Raw genomic sequence first — 14,240 nt, 5'->3', positions numbered from 1 at the left:
AAGTTATTGTGGATGGTAAACTGGTAACAAGGCTAGACCTTTTATTGTAAACAATGACTACAGTGAAACCCTGACTATGCGTCCCCCGTTCATGGGAGGGCCTTCATGTGAAAGCGTTTTTTTTCTTTCCACTTCATTTTTATTTCAGTTGCCTTAGTGAATTCTGTAAACCTAATCTTTTGGCTTATGCCATTCAGTTCTTGTGAATTGCCTTTTTTTCTGTTTCTTTTCCAGTTGCAAACTGTTTGCTTGGATTCAGAAGTTAACTTTGTTTTGAAACTATTTGAAGAGAAAAACTATTTCCCTTTGCGTTCGCTTCCAACTGAGAACCGACTTATCGCACTTGCATACGCCAGGCTTCTCTTCAATCAGCTGTGCTTCCCGCACTGCTGTCCGCCACGCGCCCACTTCCCTCGCACTGAGAGGCATTGGCCGAGAACTGGAGCCAGAGGGCTGCGTGGAGGGAGAGCCATTCCTAAGCAGCCACGTGCACACAACTGCCAGCCTACATTGAGCTGAGGAATCTAGGCGGTGGCATGGCCACAATCAGCATGAAGCGGATGGCAGAATAGGAGAAGTGACAAAAGCCCACTGATTCCTTGAGGGAGTGAACAGTATCCCTATGCTGCCTAATCCCACCTTCTGATATCCGCATGGCAGCCTGTGAGCTAATGGGCTGAGCTTTGGGAATATATACTGACTTGCTTGTGGATGTGCTGTGGAATGTGCCAGTGGGGGAACATGAAAAGCATTTTTAATTGCATTGCAGTGAAGTTTGTTATATAATCAGCGCTTTCTGTGCACCATCTCTTGTTTCCACCTCAATTTGTTGTAAAACATGTGTGTTCCTAAGTCCCTGCCTAGGCATGGAATGCAGCCTATGACAGGCGCTATCAAAGCATACATTAAGATTGCTGTTTGTGTAGCTATAAGTATGACGACTTTTCTGTTGGATGTGTTTGTGTTGCACCGTGTGCCTAAGCATGGTTGCTATTCTCGTAAATGTGTTTCTATGGATTTCATGGGATGAGAACGTAACAACCGCGTGCTGTGGGACCGCAGCAGTGATGATGACGACAGCACTAGTGAGGACGATGGCGCAAGGGTGGTCGAGTAGTCCAGTGAATAATGCATTTTCATTTTGGAATGTGCCTTCGGGCAAGCTTTTTTTTTCTGACATGCGGTGTGTGGGGGGGCTCAACTTAATTTCAGTCGACATACAGAGCCGTGTAAATGCATTAGTTAACCTCGCCCCCTCCCCCCCCCCCCAAATAGCATGTTAGGCGAGAAAAGAGAAGAACATGCCCGTGGGCACATTCTACTCTTCTGCTTCAGTCTTCTAGAGCTCCCTGCTTCAACTGGCTTGCCAATGTCGATGCATGGCATTGTGCTCTGCAGTTTCAGGAATAGAAGGGCACCAGCAGGGGATGTTTTCAGGGCTGGTTGCTTTTTGTCGCTCATCCAGACTGATGGATCTCTGCAAATGCTGTGAATAGAGCCATGAAATGTTACCACTTATTCCTGAAGGCATTGCGAAACTGCAAATGAGTAGAAAATAAAAAAAAAATAATCTAAGATTGCCTAAGCTTTTCCTGATGTGGCTTTAGCTCCAGGGCTTCCTTGCTGCTAGCCTGTCAGCTAGAGGGCTGAGCTTTGCCCATGGCCCTGCAGCTGTGCACTAAATGGTGGTCTAGGCACTTAGCAGCCACTGAATGGAATAGATTTCTCTATGGAGAAGCACCTGGCAGCATTTGGGGTGCTAATTTGTGCCACTCTATTGTTGCATTCTAAGGCGTAGCTCAATAGCCATCACAACCTATTGAGCTAGGTCACAACCTTCACCTGGTAAGCATTCATGTCACATGCACCCTAGAACCTTTTCAGTGGGATGAAAATCTGCAATTTTATCTCAGTGACTTTGCTGTTTCCAGTCACAGGGTTAAATCCCATTTGTCGCTGCTTCTTTTTGATATGGCCGAAGCCAAATTCATAGCAGGTGGTATATGGGAGTGGTTTGACTAGGACTAACTGCTGGTAAGTTTTCCTGCCATGACATAAAAGCAAGCTTATGATATTAACCAATGTGTGATGCAATATGTGAGTGAAGGTTTCAGCTTGAGGGCACTTGCTTGTTGGGCATATGATAGGACTAGTTACAAAGGAATGTGGAAATTTAGCTATGAAAAGTAAGAAAGGGATTTTGGTTGTCAGAAAAGTTGCGGAGCAAGTACAACAGGTGGACTGTGCCGAGTGAACAGTGCTTCACACTTCTGTAGCCCTGGGTGGGACTCTTAGGTTTCCTGTGTGCCCCTCTCCATACACAGTGGGAGAGCACAGTGTTGTCTACGGAGTCGCAGAGCCACACGCTCAAACATCCAGAAAGGCGTGGACCCATGGTCTCAGCAGGCTCTGCGCACAAAGACCCGCCGCCACCACTGCGCACCGGGCAAGTGGCACCGACCAGTCTTCCCGGCCGACATCCCGGACCGCCACCGCCACTGCGCACCGGGCAAGTGGCACCGACCTGTCTTCCCGACCTACATCCCGGCTTATCTAGGCTTATCTAGGCGCTAAGTGCTTTGTATTGCTCAACGGGAGCAACGAGTTAGAACTCTCTCAGCATTTCTTCTCTAAGCTCCTGAAATCTGTGCACAAAACCACGCTGGGGTGATAGCTAAAGCATGATGACGCACAAATATGGCTTGGAGGTTCAGTGATCAGTCTCTTGTGGTTTTGTGTACAATGAACTGCCAGCCAGCCGCTGTTATTGCTCACCTGATCTTGATGCATCTATGCCCAGTGTTATAGCTTGAGGCGCAGTCCTGGTTCCCATCCGAGTTCATTTAGTTGTGTTGCGCATGATAAACTGAAGTGAAACCCATGCTGAGTGGGGGTAAAAGAGATATTTTTCTTGAAGTGCTTTACCAGGTTAGAGTTCATGAAGTGTTCGAGCATCTTGCAGCAAGTGAAAGTTAACGATATTAGTCCATGTGTGTACATTCACCTTCTTCAAAAATTTGCATCACGTTGGATGTCTCTTCCAGTCTTAGGGCAATTTTTGCATTTTGTTCCATTGGATTGCTAAATGAGGTGCAGCCTCTCTTGAGCAATACTTCAAAATGTAACCAGAAATTTTTTTCTTGTCCATGAGCTGAATGAGGGTTAGAGTGGCTTACTGTAGCCATGCGAGAAACGTTTTGCATAATTGTCCAGGAGCAGTAGGAGGCAGTATACAACTGTTGGCAGACCATGTGATTAATAGGTGATGCCAATACCCTCTTATGTATGTTTATCATTTACTTGCACGAACGTGGCTAGTTGAACAATTTAAAGAGCTTTGAGTGTGGTCGGGGGGAAGCTGGCATAGAGCGTTGTTGAACTGCTTTCTGCCTCTGCAGAGGTGCGTGAAATCTTGCAGCAGACTTGCTTGCATTGGCCTAAAAGAGTGGTGTATTGATTGTGTTTCTCGTGTGTTCCTCATGTGTTTCTCATGTGGTTTCTGCAATTTTTGAGGCGTCATGCTTCAAGGAGAGCGCCGAAAGTCTAGAGGAAAACGATATATCCTCCCCACCACTGCGATGTTAAATGCATAGGAGAGAAAAAATAGGATTGGAGAAAAGTTGGACATAAGAGTGAAATTAATAGTGTAGTTATTATCTCCAAAATCATGTAGATGATACTTGCAGACCGAATGGCCTGCTTCAAAGCGAAAATGAAGCAATAGGAGAGACATCCTGTGTGACAGGTTGATAGAACGTAGCGTTTTGTATAAATTGGAACTGTTACAAATTTCAAAGCGCTGTAGTGCAAAAGACTCTTAACCCTGCGTTTAGAGCGCGGAAGTGTAAGCATCTTATGGTGCGAAAAAATCAACTGAATACAAAACAACCTGTGTATTTGCTGAAAGATGTTGCAGTCAGTTTCGATGACATCGAATGTACTGTGTGACACGCGTTGCTTGTGGCGCGATCCGTTAACGAGGAACATTGACGCAAATTACGGTATGCACCACACAGCTCAAGACAGCGTAAAAATCAGCGCCACGTTCAGCCCGGTGATTCCGGTGGCTCTGGTGTCAGGCGAGTCCAGCGGGCCCCGCCGATGCCTGGGCAGTCTTGTCGAGAGTTACCCCGAATTTCGCATATCACCTTGATCTGACTTCTTGGAACACGATGCGATACCAGTGTTCTAGATATAGAACTTTTGAATACTCTTCTGTGCGCACACCTGTGGGAAGTCCTAGGCGGGTTGAATTTTAGTTTACCTAGGTGGTATGCAGTTCGAGTGATTCCTCCCGAACATGTAACTCCGTCGGTTGCAGATTTCATCTCTTGGGTTTTTCGTTTCACAGCAGAGCAGAGAGAGAGAGAGCAAGGATTAGACATATGGCATGCGACCTGACTCTACCTCATAGTTTTTAAAAATTTTATGGCCACACCCGTGGCATGTGGAGGTTCCCAGGATAGGGGTCTAACAGGAGCTGCAGCTTCTGGCCTACCCCACAGCCATAGCCACGCAGATCCGAGCCGCATCTGTGACCTACACCGCAGCTCACGGCCACCCCGGATCATCTAATTAGGATGTGTTAGTTTGTAACACAAAAACAAACCACTGAACCTTAGCTGTGGTTGGTGCTTGATGGCCTCAATTGCTTATACACTCTAATACCTAACACAACAAAATGAAATTGCGGTGCACTGCTTTCGTGATAAATGTAGTGTGCTTGCTACACCGTTCATTGCTTTGCTGAATCTATTTTGTATCGTCCAGTTCCGTTCTCATACATTATTTTTACATCTTTCAGGTCGATCACCTTGACTGAAGCGCATGGAGGCCTTAGCCACAAACACATTGCTGGCTTTCATGGTAGGTATTCTTGCTTGTATGCCTTCGTTCACTTTGCAACTCTGTAGCATCTATATTTGGGACTGTGAACTACTGCAGTATGTGTAAACCAAGCCTCAGTGTGGAGCTGGTTTGCAGATTCTTTTTTCCTCAGAGAGGCGAATCTAGGGGTCACCAATCAGGAATGAAAACAAACTTTTTTTACACAAGTATTAAGAAGCTTATGGTTAGAACAAGATATCTACTGTGTTTAGTCGCGTAATGATTGCACTCCTGAATTTTCTTGGCAAAGTTGAAATTTTTTATTCCCCACATAATGATCGCACCCCGAACTTGCCGCTGCAATTTATGTGCCAAGTCTAGCCGACGATCGTACTTAACAGATGGCATGTGCAGATGACCATCTTGCACTGTCAGCCACTATTTTTGTTTTGATATTGGTTGTAATGTTGCTGATGCTGAAACGTTGCTGTTGGTTGACCTGCAGTCACACGGGCAGTCTAAACGCGGTTATGCTTAACTATGGATACCAAACTTAACTGCGGTTATCTCGAATCACGATTCGCCGTTTTCACAAGATTCGCCACCGTTCTGGATTGTGGTGGAACGAACAAAGTGATGCGGTGGTCCGGAGCGAAGCGACATTTGCAAATATCTAGCAGTGCAGATGGCACAGTGTCGTGAGATTTACTATAAAAGTTTTTTTGTTGATTGATCGTTATCAATGATTCACTATGTCTCCTTTTCAGGCCTCGCTACAACGAGAGCAGCCTCCGGCGCTTAGGATCGCAGAGCCTGGTAAGTCATTTAAGCGGATGGTACTTTGGTGCTTGCGCAAGGTGTTCGCGGCACATACTGGAACACTGAGAGTGCCGTCCGATGGCACTGCCTCCACAGCCAAATACATGGCCGCGCTGCCTGCAAGCCGACCGCGCCAGGTAAACATCTCTACGGCAGATCCCTAGTGGCAGCGTCAGAAAACGGTGTTAAACTTTCTTGTTCTCGTAAATAATAAGACCTGGAATACGGGAATGCCAGAAATGAGTCCTCCATGAGGATCGTTGACCTGTACCGAGTTGCTGATAAGAGTAATAGCTGCAATACAAGCTAGTTTTATGCTCCCAGCCGTGTAGCAGCTGCCGCCATTGCAGGGTGACTGACCTGATCTGCTTGCAAGCCAGCTTCGCTGCTGAGGTGTCACTGAAAGCGATCATATATCTTTCTTTTAATATGAAACAGTGATGTTGTCACTAAGGCAGTGCCATAAGTCGACCATTTAGTATAAGCTTTGGTCAATTCAAAACAGCATCCGCTGTGGCTTCGATATTTAGAACATACTTTTTTTTATACATTTATACTTTTTTTCGATATACTTTTTTCGATATTTAGAAACAAGTGATGCCTAGTGACGACTAGGGGTAGCATGCCAGAGCGCCGTCGTCGTCGGCACTTTTGGGTGACACCATTGCGGTAAGCTCGCGGAATCCGATGCTGCGAACGTTTTGAACGTGTCACCTACTTTAATGCTGTAGAAGAGATCGGACAAGCAAGCAAGCAAACAAACAAAAAAAAAGATGGGAGGCTGTTCTTTGATCATGATGTATCTAGCATGAATTACCAGGGCAGCAGGAACGTATTTGCCGCCTCATATAAATTGCTCGAGCCATTCCTCATCTAGACTAGTTCTGCCATAAAATACATCCTATCGTCTCCTTGTGCTTCACTACGCTTCCCGCACAATTGCTGTTGGCCAGTCGTAATTAGCCCAGTGGTAATTGTGACTCTAGCGTGTGCCGCTGCCTCCTGGGTACAGTGGCTGATGCATTCTGGCTGGATTCATGGCGTAGACTTCTGTTGTAAGTTCGTGCTGGCAAAAAAAGAGGATGATCAGAAATGTCACCTCGAATCACCATTTGCTTGACTTGCTAGCCAAGACATTGAGTGGTGGGTATACTACAGAAAAATCATGCAAACACTTCCATTTCCAATGCCTGTTACTGCGCTACGAGAGAGCCTTTCGAGACATTTTTCTTAAGAGTGCATTCCTGTAAACATGCCTTACAGCCGCCTGATAATAAGTAAATCTCCTGCCATAAGTGACATACAGGCCCTAGCTCACGCGACATTTCAAGCTTCTCTGCTAATAGTGGCCCTCGACGTGCGTAGGCTCAAATTTGATTTTTAGTAAACAGTATGTGTGGTGACTGAAAAGAATTACTATATGTAATCTCTTTAGATGTTTTATACAGGGGAACAGTTTCATTCTAGGAGCATGACTTTCATGCATCTGTGTGTCACTTTTTGTTTGGCCAGAAATTTAAGTCTTGAGTTCTAAATTTTGTGCAGACCTCGTGTGGCTCACCTCCATTGTGTTAAGGGTAGGCTGGAAGAGGCACAAAGCCTGTCTGTGTGAGTGCCTGTAAGTGATCGTGGTGGTGTGACTCTTTTATTAGAAAATCCTTTCTACTATGCGTTCAGTACATCCTGGGCCAAGGTGACGAGGGCACGTTGCAGCCTCAGATCCAGGGAGGCGAGCCAGATGGGCCTCGATGAGGGTGGGGGGAAAGGATAGGCGGGGGACTGGAAGGCTGCGTGGCACTGTGTAAGGCAGTGTTCTATGTCTGCATGTGTGTGTGGACAGTTTAGGCACTTACGTGTGGAAGTGTACCGGTATAGATGACGTTTGGCTGGTGTATGTAGGAGATTAAACTGCATTCGGCTAAGAATGCGAGCTTCATGGATCGATAAGGATGAGTGTGGTGGTCCTCCCTACTCACACAGTCCTCCCTACCCGCACCAAGCACCATGCACAACCACTTCCTGCTCCCAGTCCCCCTTCCTCCACACCACCTCGTTGTCTTCCCCAGTCTGTTCCAATGTGCTCCATTGTGACACCTAATGGCGCCATTGACACTGGCCTTTACAACGCGACGAATAAAAGTGGCGAAAGTACAAAGCCTTCAGGCACTTCTAGTAGCATGTGCACGAGAATCTTTTGGAGTGCCCATGGGTGGCAATTTTTTCAAAAGTGGATTGTGCAAATAAGTGCATGTAGTACTTGTTGATCAATTTTTAAACTGGTTGCAGATATGTCATGTGCAAATTAGTTTGTTATCTTGGGAGGCATATTTTTAATAAGCTTATCTAGGCGCTAAATGCTATGTATTGCTCAACGGGAGCGACGAGTTAGAACTGTCTCAGCATTTCTTCTCTAAGCTCCTGAAATCTTTGTGCACAAAACCACGCTGGGGTGATAGCTAAAGCATGATGACGCACAAATATGGCTTGGAGTTTCAGTGATCAGTCTCTTGTGGTTTTGTGTACAATGAACTGCCAACCAGCCGCTGTTATTGCTCACCTGATCTTGATGCATCTATGCCCAGTGTTATAGCTTGTGGCGCAGTGCTGGTTCCCATCCGAGTTCATTTAGTTGTGTTGCGCATGATAAACTGAAGTGAAACCCATGCTGAGTGGGGGTAAAAAAGATATTTTCCTTGAAGTGCTTTACCAGGTTAGAGTTCATGAAGTGTTCGAGCATCTTGCAGCAAGTGAAAGTTAACGATATTAGTCCATGTGTGTACATTCACCTTCTTCAAAAATTTGCATCACGTTGGATGTCTCTTCCAGTCTTAGGGCAATTTTTGCATTTTGTTCCATTGGATTGCTAAATGAGGCGCAGCCTCTCTTGAGCAATACTTCAAAATGTAACCAGAAATTTTTTTCTTGTCCATGAGCTGAATGAGGGTTAGAGTGGCTTACTGCAGCCATGCGAGAAACGTTTTGCATAATTGTCCAGGAGCAGTAGGAGGCAGTATACAACTGTTGGCAGACCATGTGATTAATAGGTGATGCCAATACCCTCTTATGTATGTTTATCATTTACTTGCACGAACGTGGCTAGTTGAACAATTTAAAGAGCTTTGAGTGTGGTCGGGGGGAAGCTGGCATAGAGCGTTGTTGAACTGCTTTCTGCCTCTGCAGAGGTGCGTGAAATCTTGCAGCAGACTTGCTTGCATTGGCCTAAAAGAGTGGTGTATTGATTGTGTTTCTCGTGTGTTCCTCATGTGTTTCTCATGTGGTTTCTGCAATTTTTGAGGCGTCATGCTTCAAGGAGAGCGCCGAAAGTCTAGAGGAAAACGATATATCCTCCCCACCACTGCGATGTTAAATGCATAGGAGAGAAAAAATAGGATTGGAGAAAAGTTGGACATAAAAGTGAAATCAATTGTGTAGTTCTTATCTTCAGAATCAAGTAGATGATACCTACAGACCGAATGACTTCTTGCTCCAAAGCGAAAATTAAGCAATAGGAGAAACATCCTGTGTCACAGATTGTTAGAATGTAGCGTTTTGTATAAATTGGAATTGTTACAAATTTTCAAGTGCTGTAGTGCAAAAGACTCTTAACCCTGTGTTTAGAGCGTGAAAGCGTAACCATCTTATGGTGCGAAAAAACCAACTGAATACAAAACAACCTGTGTATTTGCTTAAAGATGTTGCAGTCAGTTTCGATGACATTGCATGTGCTGTGTGACACCCGTTGCTTGTGGCGCGATCCGTTAACCAGGAACATTGTCAATAATTACGGGATGCACCATGCAGCTCAAGACCAGCTCAAGACGGTGTAAAAATCAACGCCACTTTCAGCCCGGTGGCTCCTGTGGCAGGTGAGTCCAGCGGGCCCAGCCGATGTCGGGGCGGTCTTGGCGAGAGGTACCGCAAATTTCGCATATCACGTTGATCTAACTTCTTGGAACACGATGCGGTAGCAGTGCTCTAAATATAGAACTTTTGAATACTCTTCTGCTCACATATCTGGGGGAATCAATGGATGGGTTGAATTTTAGTTTACCTACGTTGTGTGCAGTTAAAGTGATTCCTCCGGGTTTTTCTTCTGACCGCAGAGCAGAGAGAGAGCAGGGATAGACATATGGCATGCGACCTTACTCATGTTGCCCCTTTAAGGCAACCTTAAATTAACCTTAATTTACCTTATGTACACGTGTGACTGCTGCACTTTTTTCTACAGTTATGACACAGTGTGGCCATTGCATGGGGCCTGCACAGGACTTGGGATTAGCGCTGCCCCGATTATGCAGCCCATTTTTTCATGCTGTGACACAAATTAGCTGCGTTACGGTAAATTCTTCTGATGCATACTGCAATGAAAGTATGAATGATAAGATGCACGCCCGATGACCGGCACGAATAAACTGTGTAACGTAAAACAGGTTGCTAGGTTGGTTTACTGGCAAACGTGATGTAATCATAAGTTAAAATGAGGATCCTCCAAAGATCTGGCACTCAGCTAACAGTAATGATACCTGGGCTGATGGATCGGAGTAGCGTTCTACGCGTGCGACCCATGCCTGTCAGTGGGAGGTAGTGCTCCCCTGGCTCTGTGTCTGCACTTTACTCTCAAAAGCTTCGCAGAAATCAGTTTTATGTTCATTTTAATGTCAGGTTAATGTGCGCTGGTAAACTGATAAGGCTAGACCTTTTATATTAAAATATGACTACAGTGGAACACTGACTATGTGTCGTCCACGGGAAGGCCCACATTTGAAAGCATTTTTTTTTGTTTTCACTTCATTTTTATTTCAGTTGCCTTTGTGAATTCTGTAAGCCTAATTTGTTGGCATATGCCATTCAGTTCTTATGAATTGCCTTTTTTTTTTTGAATCCAAGCGTTTGCTTAAAGTATTTCCCTTTGCGTTCGCTTCCAACTGAGAACAGACTTATCGCACTTGCCGACGCCAGGCTTCTCTTCAATCAGCTATGCTTCCCGCACTGCTGTCCGCCACGCGCCCACTTCCCTCGCACTGAGAGGCATTGGCCGAGAACTGGAGCCAGAGGGCTGCGTGGAGGGAGAGCCATTCCTAAGCAGCCACGTGCACACAACTGCCAGCCTATATTGAGCTGAGGAATCTAGGCGGTGGCATGGCCACAATCAGCATGAAGCGGATGGCAGAATAGGAGAAGTGACAAAAGCCCACTGATTCCTTGAGGGAGTGAACAGTATCCCTATGCTGCCTAATCCCACCTTCTGATATCCGCATGGCAGCCTGTGAGCTAATGGGCTGAGCTTTGGGAATATATACTGACTTGCTTGTGGATGTGCTGTGGAATGTGCCAGTGGGGGAACATGAAAAGCATTTTTAATTGCATTGCAGTGAAGTTTGTTATATAATCAGTGCTTTCTGTGCACCATCTCTTGTTTCCACCTCAATTTGTTGTAAAACATATGTGTTCCTAAGTCCCTGCCTAGGCATGGAATGCAGCCTATGACAGGCGCTATCAAAGCATACATTAAGATTGCTGTTTGTGTAGCTATAAGTATGACGACTTTTCTGTTGGATGTGTTTGTGTTGCACCGTGTGCCTAAGCATGGTTGCTATTCTCGTAAATGTGTTTATATGGATTTCGGGGGATGAGAACGTGACAACCGCGTGCTGTGGGACCGCAGCAGTGATGATGACGACAGCACTAGTGAGGACGATGGCGCAAGGGTGTTCGAGTAGTCCAGTGAATAATGTATTTTCATTTTGGAATGCGCCTTCGGGCAAGCTCTTTTTTTTCTGACATGCGGTGTGTGGGGGGGCTCAACTTAATTTCAGTCGACATACATAGCCGTGTAAATGCATTAGTTAACCTCGCCCCCTCACCCCCCAAATAGCATGTTAGGCGAGAAAAGAGAAGAACATGCCCGTGGGCACATTCTACTCTTCTCCTTCAGTCTTCTAGAGCTCCCTGCTTCAACTGGCTTGCCAATGTCGATACATGGCATTGTGCTCTGCAGTTTCAGGAATAGAAGGGCACCAGCAGGGCATGTTTTCAGGGCTGGTTGCTTTTTGTTGCTCATCCAGACTGATGGATCTCTGCAAATGCTGTGAATAGAGCCATTAAATGTTACCACATATTCCTGAAGGCATTGCGAAACTGCAAATGAGTAGAAAATAAAAAAAAATAATCTAAGATTGCCTAAGCTTTTCCTGATGTGGCTTTAGCTCCAGGGCTTCCTTGCTGCTAGCCTGTCAGCTAGAGGGCTGAGCTTTGCCCATGGCCCTGCAGCTGTGCACTAAATGGTTGTCTAGGCACTTAGCAGCCACTGAATGGAATAGATTTCCCTATGGAGAATCACCTGGCAGCATTTGGGGTGCTAATTTGTGCCACTCTATTGTTGCATTCTACGGCGTAGCTCAATAGCCATCACAACCTATTGAGCTAGGTCACAACCTTCACCTGGTAAGCATTCATGGCACATGCACCCTAGAACCTTTTCAGTGGGATGAAAATCTGCAATTTTATCTCAGTGACTTTGCTGTTTCCAGTCACAGGGTTAAATCCCATTTGTCGCTGCTACTTTTTGATATGGCCGAAGCCAAATTCATAGCAGGTGGTATATGGGAGTGGTTTGACTAGGACTAACTGCTGGTAAGTTTTCCTGCCATGACGTAAAAGCGAGCTTATGATATTAACCAATGTGTGATGCAATATGTGATTGAAGGTGTCAGCATGAGGGCACTGTGCTTGTTGGGAATATGATAGGGCTAGTTACAAAGGAATGTGGAAATTTAGCTATGAAAAGTAAGAAAGGGATTTTGGTTGTCAGAAAAGTTGCGGAGTAAGTTCGACAGGTGGACTATGCCGAGTGAACAGTGCTGCGCGCTTTTGTAGCCTTTGGTGGGACTCTTGGGTTTCCTGTGTGCCCCTCTCCATACGCAATGCGAGAGCACAGTTGGTGCTTTGGATCTTCATGAGCAGAAGAGTGAGAAAAGTTTGGTATACTAGACTGGTAGGCGTGTCTCTTGGTAATGGAAGTTTAGTACCTGCTGCACCTTCTCTGCAAGTGCCGGTTCTCCCTGTTGACTTTGTTGATGTATTCTCGGTGCAGGGCATCGGATTTTTGGATGCGGTGCTGGGCCCAGGTACGTGCTTTGAATGTGTGCATTTCCTCTTTTTTTTTTCTGCTAAGCATTTCTGCTGCAATTTCAGACTTTGCTGATGTCTGTCGAACTAACATTGGATTTTAGTTTCACATCCGTCTGTCAGAAGTCCTGCCAGATCGATATCATTTTTATAGATTTCAGTAAAGAATGGGACCTCGTCTCCCGTCCTAAATTAATTTCCACGCTTCAACAAGTTGGTCTTCCTAGCATCATAGTTAACTGTGGTTTAGCTTGCCATCTAATCGAATACAATTTGTTAGTATTGACAATTATTCAGGTAATGTTCCTGTCTCTTCTGGTGTCTCCCAAGGAAGTATTCCAGCTCTCCTGTTATTTTCGATATGTAGTAACGACATTGTTAAAGTTGTCCTCATCCTGTTCAGATCAGGCTGTTTCCAAACGGCTCTGTTTTGTTTAATATAATTACTTGTTGTGAATACCTGGTCTCACTTAAGTATACTCTATTCTCGATTGGTGTAATCAGTAGGACACAAGAGTCCCACTAGCTTCGAGTGCTGGCAAAAGGTAAACTACGTCCCCATGTGGCACATTTTTGTGTGCTGTATACTAGTACATACAATGGAACACCAATAAGCATGTTTTTATCTTTCTCTGGTAGGCCTCTTTTAATTTCACTTTCACATTATTTGTTCTCAGTTTTCCATGCAGAGAAAACAAATATGTCCAGGACAAAGTACGGTGTACCTGACTGAGCCCTAAACCGCAAACTTTGTCAGTTTGGAATGTTTGGAAACAGCGCAATTCTAAAAACTAAAATACACATTTCGAACACGCTGAATTCTGTGCAGCAATAAAAAAAAAGCGCTATTAAGAGCACATGGCAACAACTGACGTGAGATTCATTAAGTAGGACAACAAATATATATATATCTGCTAAAAAGTGCTCTTAGTTAAAGGTTACAGTACTAAATCGAAATTTATGAAATGGAATACAAGACTGATGACAGTATGGTACAACAAATAACTCAGAACACATCAAGCAGAACAATACAACTCGGATGAAAAAAGGGATCATTTCTGTATGTTCTGCGTGTTTTTCCAAACTTGGCTGGACGGTTTGACGACGCTCCGTTTGGTGAAAAAAAAAAAAAAACTCAAGTTCAGCTGTTAGGCTCTTTTCATCTTTCAGCTGCCTCATAATACTTCCTGAAGCAAAATGCAGCTGCACTGTGGTGTTCCTCAATTTTAGCCTATGATATATATTTAATATAGTGCTTTTGTCAGTCGAACGTGTATTGTATTTGCCACGTTTGAAAACTAGAGAAGCATTCCTAGAAAGTATCTTTGGCAAAAAAAGTCGTATTCGTACGACTGAGTACGTACTTATTCTCGGGCTTTGCTTGTACTTGCCCAGAGAAGTAAAGCTGCACTGCCGCGGTTTCCCAAGTGGAAGAATGAGTGCAATGCCAGCATTTTCTCTAGCCA

At 45.0% G+C, this 14,240-nt stretch overlaps 1 protein-coding gene across 2 annotated transcripts in view; it reads left to right on the top strand.

Annotated features, from left to right (window-relative positions):
• Positions 1-14,240, top strand: part of LOC149354057 (uncharacterized) — a 28,992-nt gene that overhangs the window by 5,706 nt on the left and 9,046 nt on the right. Inside the window, exons 4-6 of one of the 2 annotated variants that reach the window (XM_089583041.1) lie at positions 2,325-2,509; positions 9,448-9,512; positions 12,740-12,773. In XM_089583041.1, coding sequence (XP_089439167.1) covers positions 2,325-2,509; positions 9,448-9,512; positions 12,740-12,773 — 284 coding nt within the window. The remainder of the gene's footprint in view (positions 1-2,324; positions 2,510-9,447; positions 9,513-12,739; positions 12,774-14,240) is intronic. The other variant, XM_089583042.1, reaches the window with a different exon arrangement.

This window comes from Amblyomma mixtum, chromosome 3 (assembly GCF_055824585.1).
Source record: "Amblyomma mixtum isolate Tamu chromosome 3, ASM5582458v1, whole genome shotgun sequence".
Lineage (NCBI taxonomy): Eukaryota > Metazoa > Arthropoda > Arachnida > Ixodida > Ixodidae > Amblyomma > Amblyomma mixtum.
The sequence above is the reverse complement of the archived record's forward strand: the minus strand, read 5'-3'. Positions and strand labels throughout refer to the sequence as shown.